The 17,556-nt window shown below is 52.7% G+C and overlaps 1 protein-coding gene across 2 annotated transcripts; it reads left to right on the top strand.

The window, feature by feature from the left end:
• The first annotated feature begins 116 nt into the window (after positions 1-116).
• Positions 117-16,523, top strand: PLA2G6 (phospholipase A2 group VI). Of its 2 annotated transcripts, XM_009289973.2 has the most exons (16): positions 117-484; positions 1,014-1,229; positions 2,055-2,235; positions 3,806-3,993; positions 5,220-5,316; positions 6,296-6,478; positions 6,690-6,798; positions 7,393-7,545; positions 9,740-9,830; positions 10,612-10,775; positions 11,303-11,453; positions 11,635-11,771; positions 12,416-12,570; positions 13,322-13,489; positions 14,620-14,693; positions 15,222-16,523. In XM_009289973.2, exons 1-16 carry the CDS (start codon positions 276-278, stop codon positions 15,361-15,363), a joined length of 2,418 nt encoding a protein of 805 aa, XP_009288248.1. In that variant the 5' UTR covers positions 117-275; the 3' UTR covers positions 15,364-16,523. The 2 variants fall into 2 exon arrangements, with proteins under 2 accessions (XP_009288248.1, XP_009288249.1); XM_009289974.2 differs by lacking the exon at positions 7,393-7,545.
• The last annotated feature ends 1,033 nt before the right edge of the window (positions 16,524-17,556 follow it).

Raw genomic sequence — 17,556 nt, 5'->3', positions numbered from 1 at the left:
CCGTGGACCGTGGAGGGGGGTGTTTCCCGCCGCCGCGGCGGCGGGGTGCGGGAGGGAGGTCAGAGTTCGGCGGCTCCCTGGAGCCGCCTCGGCGGAGGGGGGCTGTTTCCCCGGGCTTTCCTCCCGGGTGGTGTGTCACCCCGGCGGCTCTCGGTTCTCCTTTCCTGGCGCCGGGTGGCTGAGTTCAGGGAAGGGCAGGGGCCGGGCCGGGCGGAGCCTGTGACCGGGTTTCCCTCAGGACGCGGGGGGAGAAGCCGCCCGAGTCTCCAGAGAAGATGCAGTTCTTCGGTCGGCTGGTGAATACCATCAACAGCGTCACCCAAATATTCACAAACCCTTACCGGGTGAAGGAGGTGCCGGCTGCGGAGTATGCCGCTCATACGTGCCTGAGGGAGGAAGGCAGGGTGGCCCTGTATAAGAACAGCCATGCTCGCTCATGGGATTGCCTGCTGGTGAATCCCCAGAGTCCGCAGGTCGCTTTCCGGTAAGTAACGGATCTTTAGCAATCACTACTCAAGCGTGAAACTAAAGACCCGAAGTCTCAGATCTCAGGACCGCAGTGCTTCGTGGGCGTGGGGTGATGTGTTTGATCAGCAGGTGGGCTCATGAAGAGTGGGAGACCCTTGGGTGTGCTGGTGGAGAAGTCGTCATCAAAGCAGCTTGTGAGAACAGGGCAGGATGGGGTCCAAACACTGTGAAAACAGGCAACTGTGAAATAGGTATTCGGGTCAGAACATCCACAGATACGTGCACTTCCATTCGTACCTGTTGCTGCTTTAGCATTGGGAGCACAGGATACTTCAGCCCAAAAGTTAATGTTCCTCAGGAAGAGGAGATGCTCTCTGCTAATGAAGTAGGCTCCTTTCTTCCCTTGGAACAAGCATGACACCGGATGAGGAGGAATGGGAAGGTGCCCAGCACTAATGTTTGAAGAAGAGCTGTTTCTCTTCAGATACATGGGATGGAGGTGGTTTCTTTGAGCAGGACCAACGCTGCGTTTGCCTTTCCACCAGGCTCTTCCAGCTGGACAATGAAGCAGATGCCCTGATGCATTTTGAGCAGTATGCCAGGCAGCTGCACCCTTTCTACGAGAGCTCGCGCCAGCCCTTGTCGCTGGAGGATCTCCAGCAGCTCAGTGACTGCTTCCGCAACCACCCCAGCTGGTCCTTGGCACATGTCGCGGTGGAGATAGGCCATCGTGAGAGCTTCCGGCACAACCACGTTCTGAGGCAAGGGGCGGGAGGGGTCTCCGGTGGGCCTGGTGCTGGGAACGAGCTCGGGGGGCAGGCTAGGCCAGATTAGGGTATCCCGGCTTGATGTACCAAAGCAACAGGGGCTGCTTCTTGGGGGAGCTTAACGCCTGTGGTTACTGCAGAGGTCGAGTTTAAAAGTGCCGGCCTTGGTGTGTCTTGCCTGAATGACAGATGTGGTAGCAAAGGGAGTGCGATGGTCGCTGTGGAAGCTTATTGGTGGGCTTTCAACCTGCTGCTGTGGACGTTAAAGCCCGGAGCGCTGGTGGTTGAGCTAAAGGATTGAAGTGTTTTGCTAGAGGCACTAGTTAGATTCTTGCAACCCTTGTGGAGCTGCTTTTTGGAGGGGGTTGTGGCTGACTTTGTAAACCACGAGAGAGGCGGTACAATAGGACTGTCTGGGAACGGTTTTTGGCTACAAGCCCTTGCTCTCTTTTTATGGGGAAGTTCATTGAGGATAGGGGAGACTAGTGAGGAGTTAGGGGACTGGGAGACTAATGGCAGCACCTCCGCCAGGTTGCTGACTGTAACCTGTCTCCTGCCTTCCTTTGGGCAGGGGGAGCTGCTCCCATATGGGGGGCAGAGGAAGGAGCAGCGTGTCAGGGAGAGGGTCCGTGGCAGGGCTTCTTGGTGGCCCTTCCCTGTGCTCCTTCCCTGGCAAGAGGCCGGGCTTTTGTGAACCTCGTGGTTCGCACTAGCGGGACCTGTTGCAGATGTGGAAGGTACCTTCGTATCAGCTCCCAGGGCAGCTGCAAATTGTCTTTGTAGCCCTTCCTTGGCCTCACGTTGACTCATCTCTTGCAGCTGCGTGAACAGCACGGACAGCGAGGATGGCTGCACCCCGCTGCACCTGGCGTGCCGCAAGGGAGACATGGAGTGCCTGCTGGAGCTGCTGGAGTGCCACGCGCGGGTGGACATTACTGACAGGAACGGGGAGACTGTTTTCCACTATGCTGTGCGAGGGAACAGCCCCCAGACCATCGAGGTGGGAGCGATTTCAAAGCTGGGGGGGAATGGGACTAGAATGGGTCCTCTCTATGCTGTGAGGAGGGAGACAGGAAAATAGCTGCAAACAGGAGAGGAGAAAGTCAGTTTCCTCTGCTGCAGCATCAAGTTAATGCTTGAGGCTGATTTCAGCCTCTTTCTTCCCCCTTTAGTGGTGCTGTTTCTCATAAGCAGGCTCCAGATTCCACCCTGCAGTGGAACAAGGATATTAAGCAAGTCTCCTCAGAAAGTGTCCTTCATTGCTATTTGCATCAGGCCTTCATCCTGCCTTTCCTCAGGCCCTTGGCTGTCCCTTCTCCATCTCCTCCGAGCAGGGTATTTGGTTCTGGGCAGAGTGCTCCTGTGGGGGAGCATGTGTTTAGGCTGCTGTGGGGGAGCGTGTGTTGCCCACAGACTGAAGGACAGTTTGGAGCTGCCCTGGGCTCTCCTGAGCTGCAGAACCTGTTGTTTGAACTGAGCGGCCTTGCACAGGGGACAGCAATCAGAGCCTCGAGGCAGAGACAGTCTGAAGCCAGAGGCGTTCTCGATTGCTGAGAAGTGCTGGGCAGAGTGACAGGGTTCGTAAGGGCGTGGGCGGCCTTCCACGTTGGTTCCTCAGGTCTGTCAGCTCCCCAGCACCCAGTGCGAGTGTGAGACCGGCTCTCCCCTATGGCTGCACCCCCCACATTTGCCCAATACCTGTTGTGACAGCTCTCCCTCTGCCTGCCAGACTGTGCTGGAGTTTCCTAATGCGTGATGGGGGAGGGATGACGATCGGGGCTTGACATGCTGTGGAGCAGGGCAGTTAGGACCTTTGTATTAAAAAGATACCATCTTCCTTTATTTCTCCGATGGCAGCAACTTGGCTTGTTGTTACAGAAATACTTCCAGGTCTGATCTGTCTCCTGTTTGTGTCTTTTCTCTCTTGATTCCTTGCTAAACCAGAGAAAAGAAACTCTAAATTCCCGCTTCTCTTGCATGCACCAAGGCTTGCAGGGTTTCCCCAGTACGGCAGCAGGATATTTTTGTGTAACAAACCAGGCAGCAGGTAACAGGTCTAAAATTTATGGGGAGAATAGGAAAATTCCTTCAAATGTATCCCCACCTGTATATTTTAAACCGAATCCTGTTTGTATCTGAAAGCAATGGTGGAGTTGCAGGGGAGGTTGCAGCTGACTGGCTGTGGTAACTGATGGGGCCTCAGCAAGAGAGGAAACTACTGGTTTCAGTTAGCGCTCTCATTTGGTTGGGCTGAGCTTGGCTCATGCAGTGGGAGATGGTGGGAGTCTGCTGGCTTGTGTCGTTCAAGGTGGCGCGAGCCCTTTTCGGCTGAGGGGTGTCTCAGAAGCACCTGGGCCAGAGGAAGAGGGCACAGAGAACAGCGATAAACCCTTTGGGGAGAGAAAACAAGGAGCGCTTCCATAGCTACTGTGTTGGAAGCAGGGGTGGAGAGGACAGGCTGTAGCATCGTGAGGAGCCCAGTGCACCAGAGTCTGTCCTCAGAGCTCAGGAAGAGAGACGGTGCTTTTCCGTGTCTGTCTGTCTATTTATCTATTGCCTCCTCTTCCCAGCTCCTGGGCAGAACCCCAACTGCTGGCTTGGACCACCTGAGCCACGAGGGGCTGACCGCTCTGCATCTCGCTTGTCAGCTGGGCAAAGAGGACATGGTTCGGTCTCTGCTGAAATGCCGTGCCAGCTGCAGCGTCATGGGGACGCTGGGCTACCCCATCCACACGGCACTGAAGTTCTCCCAGAAGGGGTAAGTAACCGCCTGGGCTGCCAGAACAGGGCTCTTCCTCCAGTCTGGGGACCTGTCTGCTTGCTCAGGGTTGTCCAAGACTGGACCCCTTTCAGGGCAGTGCTCAGTAGGAAGATGTCCTGTGCTGTCCTCTGCTGCATCATGGAGTTGGCAAAAGAGCAGAGAAGTGCCGGTGTGGAAAAGAAAGAAACATTTTCAGAAAAAAAAACTTTTCCCTGAATTTATCTATATATATTATTTAGTATCAGACATCAGGAGAAAGAGACAGATTTAAAAAAAAAAAAAATGTTTGTGAAATACTTTTTCTCAGAATAAGCTGTGAGAAGATGATTTACTGATGCTTAAATAGTATTGCTAATTGCTGTACCTCTGTCTTTCAGTGCTCTGATCCTAATAAGCTTTCATTTCAAAGCCTAGTTATTCCTGTCTCCTGTGGGCTTGACTGTTGATACTCTTGACTGTTAATAACACACTCTGGAACTGAATCAAAAGAGACATGATGTTTACTCCCTGTTTTGTTTTCCCTGGCGAGATTTGATTCTCTTTGTATGTGCTTTATAATACTTAATTTTCATAGACTGTCTGAGCTCTATGAATAGGGCTCTCAAGTCAACACTAGCTGCTGCTAGCTAATTTTTCAGCATTTTGAAAAGTGCTTTCCAAGATTAGAGACACATTCACAAGCCAAAAATGTGCTTAGGTCCCTTACCTTGCAGTGGGGCTTGATCTCTTGTACATGGTTTATTTGGTGGTGTTTCAGAGTGGAGAGCGTATGCTTGTTTCTTAAGTCTACCTACCCACACTTTCTAGGCACTAGGTACTAGTCTATTTACAATAGGTGTGATTTTTCACTCATAGGGAAGTACACAGATTCCTAATTTCAGCAAGTATTTAACAGTTCCAGTTTTATCCCCACGTTTCCACGGAGAGAAAGGGAGAAGAGAAGAATTTCCCCTCGGGTCTTGAGGGTTTCCAGAAATGCCATATGCCTGTATTGGAGAAGCACCCAGATGTTGCTCCACAGCTTGTATGCTTCCTGTTGCGCCCTTCCTTTCTAAAAAGAGCAAAACAAAACTGCAGCTGAGGAACTTGCAGGTGTTGCAGAGAGCCTGCTGCTGCTGAAGGGTTTCCTGAAACACTCTGGGCAGGAGGCAGGTGCTGATGTGAGTGAAGGTCTTGAGTCAAGACGGCAGCCACCCATCCCTTCATCTTGTTGTCTTTGCCAGGTGTGCCCAGGCCATCCTCGAGGTGGATGCCAGCCAGGTTCGCTCCAAGGACGCGCGCTATGAAGCCACTCCTCTGCACTGGGCGAAGAAGGCAGAGGTAAATGGAAGCCAATCTGTGGCGAGGGCCTGTGCTGCCACCCAGCACCCGGTTAATTCCTCCTGCTGCTGACCACTCCCTTTCCTGAGCGCATGTGCAGAGCCCTGGGAATGTCAGAGCCCAGCCAGCAGCCCCATGTTTGATTTTCTTTGGCCTGTGCTGATCAGTGCTGTTTGCCACGGGGGATGGAGCAGTGGAGCCCTGCAGTGAAACACACTGGTGGGCTCATCCCTAGTATGTCATCCTTGGCTGTGAACCTGCCAGCTTGTCCCTTTTCCCTTTTTGTTGGGGAAATTGCAGCAGTGTCACTGTTACCCCTGGGGGGAGCTCTCTTCTCATTACTGACAGTTTCACGGAAGGAAGCAGATTGATGCCTTGAAAACTGCAGGGAGAGTGTGAGGTAGGCACAGGGTGGTGGCATGTGGGTTATGGTCCATCTTCTGCCAGAGATGGGCAGATCAGTGGTGTGATGTGCCATGCTGGAGCACCTGATGGTGCTTGTTGCAAGCAGAGGACATTCCTATGGCAGGACTGTTTTCCCTCCTGCAGTGTCACATCCCTCTCAGAAATGTCCTGTGGAGTTTCAGAGCAGACATAAATCTGCTTGGCTTATAAAGAGAAGATCAAAAAGCAAACTTTTTCCCTCCAGTCTGCAAGGATTCTGGCCTGAGTAGGAACTGTTTTTTCTCCATTGCTCTCAGCCAGTTGCTACACTTGCATATAAGTCCCAAAACATCCAGAAGCTTTAGCCAGATTGTGAAACCACCAACTAGTTCTGTGGTAAAAGACAGACAAACCCCCATCTCCTGTGCTTGGAACAATGCAGCTGGCATCTGCCAGCCAGCCGTTTCCAGGCTAAGGGTCCTGCCTCTTCCCCTGCTTTGCTTGCCATGAGACCTGGATCGTTTGAGTGCCCAGGCGGTTGTCCTGATGATCGCTTTCTCTCTTCTTGACCTGGCATGTGCACGCTTGGGCACAGATGACACGGCTGCTGCTTGAGTACGGCTCCGAGGTGAACTTGACCAGCCGGACGGCTGACATGGCTCTGCACATTGCGGTCAAGAGGGGACGCTTTGACTGCGCCATGGTACTGCTGACACACGGGGCCCACACCAATGCCAGGGGTCAGGATGGCAACACACCACTGCACCTGGCCATGAAGGTGAGTTCTCTGCAAGAGGCTGCTGGGAAGGAGAGAGAGGATTTTCTTGAAGGGTTGAGGCAGGGACAGACTCCTTTGAAATTCTAGCTGTTGTCTTTCATGGGGTGATCCCTTGTGGGTGCCTTGGCTAGTGGAAAGAGGAGGGAGGGAATGAGAGATGATGTAGCCAAGGGGAGCGTGGCTCTTGACTGAGCTTTCTCTTGTCCCCTAGCATGACCACCTGGATATGATCAAAGCGATTGTTGTGTTTGGAGGAGATGTCGAGATCCCCAATGATTTCGGGGAGACACCAGGGCTGTTGGCAGCCAGGAGCAGCAAAGGTGAGGGAGCATGTCAGCAGCGTTGCAGGGTGAACCCGGCATCCTGTCTCCCCTTGGTGGCCAAAACAGTGTCTTGGGGAGAGGTGAAAACATGCCAAGTGTGAGTGATGCTTCTCCAACATGCTTTCCCAGCTTCTAGTCGCTCACAGCTAGGCACTTCCTGAGCTAGCAGTGTAGGCTTTGTATTAATAGCCCTTGATGAATTTCTCTTCTGTGAGACAGAGATGCAAGAGGAAAAGCTGGCACGCACTCCCCTTCTTTCAAGCCACGATGTCAGGCGCTGCAGGCTCACAACAGGATGATGCAGTGCTGCTGAACCGCCCAGGCGTAAGCAGACACGGGCAGTTTTTCAGTGGCAAGGAGTGTCTGGCACACACCCTTGAAGCTGCACAGCATTGGGTACCCCTGCTGTGCACAAGTCCTGCTGCCTGGTGTTTGGGGAGAGATACCCGGGACGTACTTTTCCCTTCCCCAGGTCATCCCAGAGGTTTTGTGAGGGTCAGGGCTGCTGTGAATTTGACAGAGCCCGCCCCCCCCAGCGTGTGCGTGCACTGATTCTCTTTCTGATCTGTGACTTCCCCTTCGTCACCTAAGGTGCGAACCGGAAAGTGCTCTTAGACCTGCTGCAAACTGTAGGGACCGAACGCTGCCACCCACCCAATCCCGACTCCCCAAGCCTGGCACCATCTGCCGCCTCCTTCTTCCTGGAAGGCCAACCTTCCTCGTGGAGCAGCGTCAACAGCTTAGGTAAAGCCTCCCCTGGCCCTCCCTCGCTTTCCTCCCTTCTGGCTTCACAGTGCTGTCTCAGATCTCTTCTTCAGATGGGCCGTGCTCCTAGCTCCAACTGTCTCCTAGCTCTCAGTTTCTGGTGACTCTGTCCTCATTCAGCTGTTGCAGGATCCCGTCTCTTTTCTCTGTTTTTCCTGTGTGTTTACTCTAAACCCTTGTACTCTAAACTTTTGTTTTATAGACCTGACGCAATGCAGCTCTGTAAAAAGGAAAGGGAAGACCGATTCCCTCACCCCTCTGGAAGAGGTGTAGGACTTAGTTGCCTGTATGCACTTTATCCGCTGGGTCATGTACAGAAGGGGAGGGACTTGCTGGTCTGCCTCGAGAACCTCCGAGTGTCATGCTGGGCACAAGGAAATTAGAAGTGTCACTCATTCAGATCCTGGAGGCCAGCAGCTCGGGGAGGAAAGGGATGAAGTCTAGGGATAAGTGACCCTGGTCACAGGGTTTACATTACGCGTAGGAAAAGCCTACCTTAGGACATATGATTGTGTTGTAGCTTGTGCTCTGTGCTGCCCAGACTGTGTGAATAGCCCATGGGTCTATTCTAGGTGCCGGGCTTTCCTCCTCTGGGGAGCTCTGGAGCTCAGGCAGAGGCAGCATGAGGGGTTATGGAGTGGGCAGTGGGTGAGCTGGCTTGGAGGGAGGCTCTGATCCTCGTGAGAGGGGCATGCAGGCAGATAACAGCCTCTTGTGGTCCACTTCCCCTCTCAGGTTGGTGGTTTCCTTTGCAAAGGCCCTCCTGTGGGGCTAGAGGACAACACACCCCGCACCCCCCCAGGCGCTGGAGTGCGTCTGTGTCACCACAGGTCTCACTGGCTGGTGACACCAGGACTTTCTTCTCACCGTGGCCTTGTGAAGGTGACTCCCAGTTTCAGCTCTGATGCAGTGACAGAGCGAGGCCCTTTTTTGTCCTGGTCTCTGGCCCTTGAAGAAACTCCTCACCACATTCAGTGTCATCCACAGCCACCTTCCGGTCTGGGTGCTGGCAGGAGTATTTAACTTCTCTCCCCCTGTTGTTTCTTCTTTTGGTTTTGCAGGCTGGCTTCTCACGTAGGCTGGATTGGTGCCCTGCACCCAGGGTGGCCTGGGTGTACATCAGCTGAGGGGTAATGACAAGCCACCCTGTCCCCACAGCTCTCCTGCCTAGGTTACCTCGCAGGAGTAGATTGAAGTTTTATCTTACAGCTTGCAGTAAACTGCGTAGTGGGCACGCTGCTAAGCTCTACCTTCTCTCTCGCCTACTGTGCTCATCATCTGCTTCTACAAATCCTTTGTCTTTGCTAGTGCATCTCCAGCTGCCTGCTCAAAAGGACGGGGTTTCTTCTCTTTGGTGCAGAGTTTAATCTGGGGGGGTACCTGGTGGCTATGGGTAAGATGGCTTGTGTCTCCCACAGGGAGCTTTATTCGATCGGGAAGGAAGTTGGATGTTCTCTGTGTGATTATGATGGAAACGATTTACCGCAGGGGTGGGAGGTTTGGGTACCCTGACCGAGTTTTCTGGGGACAGAAAGTAGGAAGATAATTGAAGGTTTGCAGGCTGGCTTCTCACGTAGGCTGGATTGGTGCCCTGCACCCAGGGTGGCCTGGGTGTACATCAGCTGAGGGGTAATGACAAGCCACCCTGTCCCCACAGCTCTCCTGCCTAGGTTACCTCGCAGGAGTAGATTGAAGTTTTATCTTACAGCTTGCAGTAAACTGCGTAGTGGGCACGCTGCTAAGCTCTACCTTCTCTCTCGCCTACTGTGCTCATCATCTGCTTCTACAAATCCTTTGTCTTTGCTAGTGCATCTCCAGCTGCCTGCTCAAAAGGACGGGGTTTCTTCTCTTTGGTGCAGAGTTTAATCTGGGGGGGTACCTGGTGGCTATGGGTAAGATGGCTTGTGTCTCCCACAGGGAGCTTTATTCGATCGGGAAGGAAGTTGGATGTTCTCTGTGTGATTATGATGGAAGAGATTTACCGCAGGGGTGGGAGGTTTGGGTACCCTGACCGAGTTTTCTGGGGACAGAAAGTAGGAAGAATAATTGAAGGTTTTCTAATTGACTAAGTATAATTTGGTTGACTAATATCTCTGAGGCACGTATCAGAGGGTTCAGGTAGCAAAGTGGTCTCTAATTTTTTTTTTCCTTTTGCATGTTCATGGCCCTCTAGGGTACAAGGACCTTCTGTATGTTTCCACAACGCTCGGACAGTTGTTGAAGGCACCAGATGTTGTGGACTCGCCCAGTGAGGGTAGAAGAAAGTAAGTGAGGAACAGCTTCTGTCCAGGCTCCCGTGCATCTTGAAGGTGAAAGCTGTGTGTGTGAATTCCTCCCCACCCACACCTGTGGGTGTGGCATCCTCAGAGCTGACATTATTTAGTGTCCATTGTTGTTGCAGTTTTTGCCAGAACCCCCCCCGCGCCCTGTTGCGATAAATCTCTGTTCCCATAAAAGGCTGCTGCCTGTTCCTGCCTGCAGCCCTGGAGCTGCAGTGGAGCCTGAACTAGCAGGTGAAACCCCTGCTCTGTCCCTCCCCTCTGCCACTGGGCACCAAATGCTGTTTTGGCTTTGTGATTTCCCCATCTCCACGCGCTGCCCTGACGCTCACCCAGCTCCTTTGCCAGCCTGTGCACTGCCTTGGCAGTGCCTGCACCTCACCTTGCACGGAGTGGAGGGAGGGTTGGCACTGAAGTGCTGCTAGCAGGAACTTAGGGCTGTCTGATTTTTATTTATGAGACAATATCCATTACTGCGTAGTAAGGGACTTGGATGTGTTTTTGGCTTGTGAATATCTCTAGTGTAGAGGTTAGAGATGGCTAAAAGAGCAAGTGGTGTTGCACCAGCTCTGACGAGGCTTATCTGGCTGTGTTCGGTCTTACTTGCATCTGAGGAAGCACCGTGGGATTTATTTGTTCACCGATTACACTGTCCACAGCAGTGTTCTTGTTAACGACCTAGTTTCCCACCCACGTTCCCACGTGGCATGCTGTGATTTGTAAGCTGTCCCACAGCTCCCAGTCACCTGTGTCTGTCTCTCTCCAGTCACGACCGCCTCCTGTGCCTGGATGGAGGGGGCATCCGAGGCCTGGTGCTCATCCAACTCCTCCTGGCTATCGAAAAGGCTGCGGGCCGTCCCGTTCGTGAGATTTTTGACTGGATCGCGGGGACCAGCACTGGGGGGATCTTGGCCTTGGCTATTGTACACGGTGAGGACAGTGCGAATAATGGGCCCCTTCTTGCTCCTGTGGGCTTGAGCGCTCCTCTGTGGGGAGCGGATGCAGGGTGAGAGCTGCCTCTCTGAGTCCCGGCTGAGATTTGTTGTCCCTGCCAAAGGAGGGAAGGGATGTTTGTTAATGAAGGAAAGCCTAGACCTGGCTTTGTGCTCGATTCTCACGTCAGCTGGCCTTGAGCAGCTTTCTGGGTTTTGGGAAGCGTGTGGTGGCAGAGTGCAATGTTCTGTTCTTCTTGCTCCTTCCATGGGGGTTTCACAACAAGGTGATTGGCACTTTCTGGTAGCGGGAAACTATCCTCCGGCTTGCCCTTCCTCTTTAATCCTACCCAGTCATGCTGCTGAGGTCTGAGCAGATGACAGGCAGCCTGGGAAGGGGATGGGATTGGGAGTGATGCCTCTCATCTCCCGCTGGTCCTGGAAAGTCCCAGCTCTGATGTGCTGTTTGTTCTGCCTGCCCTTCCTCCCACCCCCTGCTCCTGCTGACGCTGTTGCCCGTCTCAGGGAAGTCCATGGACTACATGCGCTGCCTGTACTTCCGCATGAAGGACATGGTGTTCCGGGGGTCTCGGCCCTACGAGTCGGAGCCCCTGGATGAGTTCTTGAAGAAGGAATTTGGGGAAAACACCAAAATGACAGATGTCCAAAAACCCAAGTAAGTCCTGCCTGGGGCTGCGCTGGTTGATGCTTTCCTGAGTGTGCTCTAGACCCCTCTCAGCAGAGATGCTCAGCCTTTCCTTAGAGCAGATCTGGAGGAGTGTGATGTGCAGACTATTGAAGCGATAAGTATGGTTTTTTTCCATTTTACTTTTATTCTGTCATGTCCTCTCCCCCAGGGTTATAGTGACAGGGACGTTGTGTGACCGGCAGCCAGCTGAGCTCCACCTTTTCCGGAATTACCCCGTACCAGAGACAAAAACCTCCACTGAATACAAGACAAGCGCATCTTTCAAACCACTCACTCAGCCAGAAGGTAAATGCTGGCACACAGCAGTCCAGCTGGTTGGCAGGGGAGGGGGCCATCCCTCAGAGACAGAAGATTTTCTGTTCTTCCTCCCATTGCTCTGAAAATTGTGGTGTCCCAGCAATGGCTTGTCCCTGATCTTGACTTGTAGCTTGGTCCTAGTGATGGTTCCCTTTTCTCCTCTCTCCTCCTCCCTTGGCTTCTCTTGTAACAGGAACAGGGGCTGGCTAGTGAGGTTCATGAGGAATGGGTCTGCTAGAGGAGTCCTGCATACAGTCAGTACCTTTCCCTGGGCTCTCAGGAACAGATTAACATGGAAAAGCTGTGTAACTGAAGCATGCAGCCCCCTCCAGCTTGCTTCTTTCTTTGTCTAGCAAACATAACTGGTTCACCATCAAAATAGCAGCAATGAAGCTGGTAGAGAGTGAATTTGACCCAGGATATGTGGAAAGTGTTGAGAACATCTTTTAAACCCCCCACAAATAATCCTATGCATCCAAGCAGAGGCCCTACTGTTGGGAGAAAGAGGCACAACTATCTAGGGCAGGGTCTTCTGGGATTGCAAGCCCTCCTGATTTGTGTTGGTGAAGGTGGGGTGTTTCTTGCACACAGGAAAGTTGCTGCAAGAGGCTCTATGCTTTCTCTCCCTCCAGACCAACTTGTATGGCGTGCTGCCCGCTGCAGCGGTGCAGCTCCCACATATTTCCGGCCAATAGGCCGCTTTCTGGATGGTGGGCTGCTAGCCAACAACCCGACCCTTGATGCCTTGACAGAGATCCACGAGTACAACAAGACGCTGATCAAGAAGGTGAGGGAAATCCTGGCCCTGACTGGTAACTGGGTCTTTATTGGCTCCACTGAGCCTCCCTTGAAGGGGACGAGGGTTTGCGAACAGATGCCTCTCTAGTGGATAAACAAGTTAGCAGTGCAGCACCCTAGAAGGGCGTGTATGAAGGGGGATATGTGTTGGGAATGGTGGCTGAGAGGTGAAATACCTCTTCTGACAAGGGTGTTGAGACAGGGAGGCAGCCCCATCAGCCTGTCCTTGCTACTTTGAGCAAGGATGATTCAGTTGATGGTTGTGTGTGGCCCTTGATGCAGCTCTGCAGGGCCTTTTTCTGCCCAAAAATAAATGGAGAAGACAATGGTAGGGCACTTTGCAAGACTGAAGAGTGAATGCCTTCTGTGGTGTGGCAAGTTCCTCAGAAAGATGACTAACTACTGGCAGCTACTGGTCCGTGTAGCTGAAAGTGGAGGTGTGTTGCCAAAATGACTGAAAGAGTTGGACTGTTGCACAGTCATCTGGTCCTAGGACTCATCTTTGGGGTGATCCCATGCGTTTGGGTGCAGCCAGGGGTGTAAGGGACGGAACAGTGCAACTGTTGAAGTCACGTGGATTATTCCTGTCTCACCAGGCAGTACTAAAGGGGGAAGATGGGGGAGAGGAAAGGCTACCGAGCCTTTTACCTTGGCTTTCAGAGCTTCCCCAAGACTACTGTGAAAGACACGCTCCGCCTTAATTGTTGGTCCTTGCAAGCAAATCTTTTGTTTGTCCACAGGGTCAGAGGCAGAAAGTAAGAAAATTGGGGTTGGTGGTCTCCCTGGGGACAGGGAAGCCTCCGCAGGTCCCGGTGAGCTCTGTGGATGTTTTCCGTCCCTCCAACCCTTGGGAGCTGGCGAAGACCGTCTTTGGGGCCAGGGAGCTTGGCAAGATGGTGGTGGATTGTGTGAGTACTGGGAGGAGGGGATGGGGGAAGACCCCTGGGGCTGCTTGCAGGGAGGGAGCAAAGGTTTCCAGTCTTCAGCTTCTTCCTTTTGGAAGAAAATTGTATTTCCTTGGAACTGCTCTGACCATGGCCAGTTCAAGGAATGGATGTAGTGGGTAACCTAAGAATTGTGGGAGCACAGCGGGTCTGAAGCCCTGTCTGCCTGTTCGGGGTTTCAAGTCCCAAGGGAGCTGCAGTCCCTGCAGCTGTAAGGAGCTAAGGTGTGGGAGAGCTGAGGACAGGATGGTGGTCAGTGAGCCCTAGGAACATTTGCAGGTGTGTTTGTGAAACTCAGTATCTTTCCAGGGAGCACTGATTATCGTCTGAGCAACCTGGACCAAAAAAATCACGCCTCAGAAAACAGCAATTCATTTTTCTTCAGAAAAGCTTTGTTATCCCCACTGGGGAAATTAGCAAATGCTAGAGAAGTGGGAGTATCACTAATAAAAAGCAGTAGTTCAGAGCTGTGGTTAGGAGTGTGTAATAGGCATACATCCTTGGATGCTTCAGAAAGAAGCTGATTAAATGTTGCATGTGAAAACATTCCAAATGAGTGAAAGCCAGAAAGATCAGAACTGAGGTTTTGACTATAATCTTAATTCTGTCACTTTATCTCCTCTTAGCTTCCTAAAGCCAGAAAATACCCGGAGAGGTCCCTCTGCTTCCCCTGTCTTTTACTTCAGGGCTCCCAGGGAAGCTGTCCCAGGATAGCCCAGAAAGCCTGCAGTAATCACAGGCTCTACTGCTGCTGGGCTTGGATAAGAGGTGAAACCCCAAGGAGGCTGTGATTCAGATCATCCTGGGTGTTTCTTTAAGGGAATCCACTTGGTGCTGTGATGGAGGGAGGACCTGTAGGGTGCAATTCCTTGTGTCCCCAGGATCCAGGAGCACTGTTCTTATGTTAAAAAAAACAATCAAAAAGCCACCCCACTCTTGGTGGTGAATGTTGCCATCCAGCAGGCACTTGCTCCTGGTTTTCCCTCTCCCTCTGTGGCTTGTGCAAGTTCGGCTTGCTGCCAGGGAGCCTCTTGCAGGCAGGGGGAGAGCAATGTGACCGTCAGGCTCTAACTGTGGGCCTGTTTCTCCTGCAGTGCACTGACGCAGATGGCCCAGCTGTGGATCGTGCCAGGGCCTGGTGCGAGATGACGGATGTCCCATATTTCCGGTAGGAGCTTCCTTTCCGCTCTGCACAGACTTTATTTTTAGCCCTCTCACTTCAGACCTGGCTGTGGCATGTGTCATCCCAAATCGTGTCCCCTCCAGCAGCATGCCTGCCCGGACCTGTCCCCCTGACCCCTCTCCTCATGCCTCAGTGACGTATCGGAGGATGCCACGGCCCACTCTATGAGCTGATGCACCGAGCATGCCTTGTCTGGGGTCGGTTAGTGGGGGCTCGGGGGATGCTGTCTAACAGGGTCCTTAGGGGATGCGCATCCTGCCCTATTCCACCACGCACAGCGTGTTTTGAGGCTCGTGCCTTAGGTGGTGCAGTTGCTGAACTGAGTCTCAGCCTTGAGTGTGGTTGTGCCTCGAAGGAGGGGGAAGGCCTCCGCGCTGCAAGCCTGCTAGATAAGGGGAAGCGAATGCCCAGGATGGCGGGAGCCACTTCGCACAAGTCTTGTGCTTGGCACGCTTGCTGCCTTGTCGCGCTCCTGTTTGTGCCCAGCTGGTGATGCTGTCTTGCCGTATGCAGGCTCAGCCCGCAGCTGCACACGGAGGTGATGTTGGATGAGGTGAACGACACCGTGCTGGTGAATGCTCTCTGGGACACCCAGCTTTACATCTACCAGCATCGGGAGCAGTTTGAGCAGCTGGTGCAACATCTCTGCCGATGACTGACCTGGAGGTTCCTGTTCAGCATCTCCGTGGCAAGGAGCAGCAGACACTGAAATGGCTCGGATTTGCCCTTGAACCAAGATGTTGAGGTGGGGGAGGGACTACTACTACTAATAATGAGGAATTAATGATATTTAATAGGCAACAGCGCACATACGCATGTATTCCAGGACACACCCATGTATTCCCGGACAGTTGTGAAATGCTGACAGTTATCTCCATACTGTGGCCCCATCTCTGCTGCTGCGCTCTGTTTTGCTGCCCTGCTCTCTGACCGTACAGCCCTTCCCAGAAGCCAGAGCCCCCACCTACCTGTCTTGAGCTGTAGCAGCGGGAGTCTGTCTCCTGTCTGTGCAGCACCTCCACTGACAAAGCACCGTGCACCTTCCCACATCACAGAATGGGCCAAGGCCAGGTAAAGCGTCAGGGATTACTTGGCCCACTGGGGCCAAGGTGTTTTGGAGTGTATAGTATGGGGAAAAAGGATTATTCTTCCCTCAACACGCCTGGTTTGAAGGGGAGCAGAAACGCTGCATCTTTCTGCAGTAGATATGACGCAGAATGTTGCAACTGGCCTTGGGAGCAGGGGAAACCTTTCCTGAGCCGGTTGTCTTCTGTAGCACCTTCCCCTTTCCCCTCCGAGATGGGCTGGCAACACATGTACTGGCTGCACCCAGGGTGGGAGCAGACCATCCCCCCCCACCCCGAGACTGTTTTGTGCCACCTGACTTGCTGTGCTACTCTTTGCTGAAGAGCTGAGATGTGAAAGCCTGTCTTTACTTGTAGCAAGCTCAAGATGAGGGACAATAGCCTTGGTTTGGCAGAGAGATCGTTTCTCTTTATTCTTAACGTGGAATTGAAGTGCTCTGAGATCAGTTCCCACTAAAGAAGCTGACCCCGTGACAGTTTGGATTTACTTTTTTTACTGGTGGAAATTCCGGTGTGAATGCTACACTCTGCAATGTTTCTGCAGTAAATTTTCATATTTATAAATAATTTATGTATCTTTGGAGGCGTTTTGAGGAGTAACCTGAAAAACTGAATTCTTTTGACTTTCTGAATTTGCTTTTGACTGGATGGACTGCTGTTGTGAGCAGTGCTTCTGTGCAAAACTAACGACCTGAAATAAAGAGGTTTGCATTTGGTTCCACTGTCATGCAGTCCATGGTTGTCTTGTCTCTCTCTCCATCCTACAAAGTCTCAGAGGGGTTCTGAACTTGCAGCCTCTGAATTTCTTCCAGGTAGAAAATCATGAAGTGGGCTCCTTGAGACACAGGGTTATACCCTTTGTATGGGCTGAAGGGGTAAATGGCCTGTCCCTACAGCCAGCCAGGGGAGCACGTGCGTGGTGTGAGTGGCTGGCTGTCCCATGAAGAACAACACTGCATGCCGGGCTTATCAGTTGCAGACAGTGGAGAGGCTTTGGACCAGCTCCCGTGTGAGAATCCTCTTGGAGCTGGTCTGGCCTAAAAAGAGGAACACTGAAAACGCTTGGGATATAAATGACTGGAGACGGGGCTTTAACTTCGGTATCCCCAGGTGGTTCCTGGACAAGGTAACTGCTGCAAGCTTGCTGGACCTGGTGCCCACTGATTCCTAAGGGACACCGCTGGCAGCAGTGTGGGTGCCGAGTCGTGAATAGGGCTAAAAACTGATTATCCGCCTTCTGATCTTCACTTTCACAAATGACATTGTGGAATTAAGGGTCTTTTAATGTGGAGTAAAGGTTTTCTTTTTCCTACATACTGGAGGGGCTTACCTTCCTGTGGAAAAACAAAACCCCACATCTTGGGATGGAGAGAACGTGAGCTCCTTTCTGCTTTTTGCCCCTGGCTTGCAATCCCCCCCTCCGTAAGCCTGCACCATCTGCAGGGTCTTCCCAGAGTGATCTGTGCTCGGGCTGCTTGCATGCAGACAGGGAGAGCAGGAGGGTTCAGGCACAAAGCTCATGCCTGCTCTTAGGGAGTCTCATTGAGACCGGGAGTGGGAGGGATGCTAAGAGCCAGAGGGCTGAGGCCTGGGGTGAGGGAAGAGTGGGCAGGGAAGAGGTGAAACCTATTTTGAGCTTTCCTTATGTTTCCCCCCAGCCCCTGCTATTCGCTGCCTGCGATCGCAAGCTGTGTGCGAGGGACCTGAAGATGCTCTGCTAGCACAGTGAGGCCGAGCGAGCCACCTCCGAGCGGTGGCAGTGA

Source organism: Aptenodytes forsteri, unplaced genomic scaffold (assembly GCF_000699145.1).
Source record: "Aptenodytes forsteri isolate BGI_AS27 unplaced genomic scaffold, ASM69914v1 Scaffold284, whole genome shotgun sequence".
NCBI lineage: Eukaryota > Metazoa > Chordata > Aves > Sphenisciformes > Spheniscidae > Aptenodytes > Aptenodytes forsteri.
This window is presented reverse-complemented; position numbering and strand designations above follow the sequence as displayed.

What these genes read in the sequence shown, in the direction of transcription:
- PLA2G6 (XM_009289973.2), top strand. Translation starts at nt 276, where the DNA reads ATGCAGTTCTTCGGTCGGCTGGTGAATACCATCAACAGCGTCACCCAA. An exon ending in CGGCACAACCACGTTCTGAG is followed by an intron (nt 1,230 to 2,054) that starts GCAAGGGGCGGG and finishes CATCTCTTGCAG; the next exon opens with CTGCGTGAACAGCACGGACA. An exon ending in GGCCTTGGCTATTGTACACG is followed by an intron (nt 10,776 to 11,302) that starts GTGAGGACAGTG and finishes TGCCCGTCTCAG; the next exon opens with GGAAGTCCATGGACTACATG.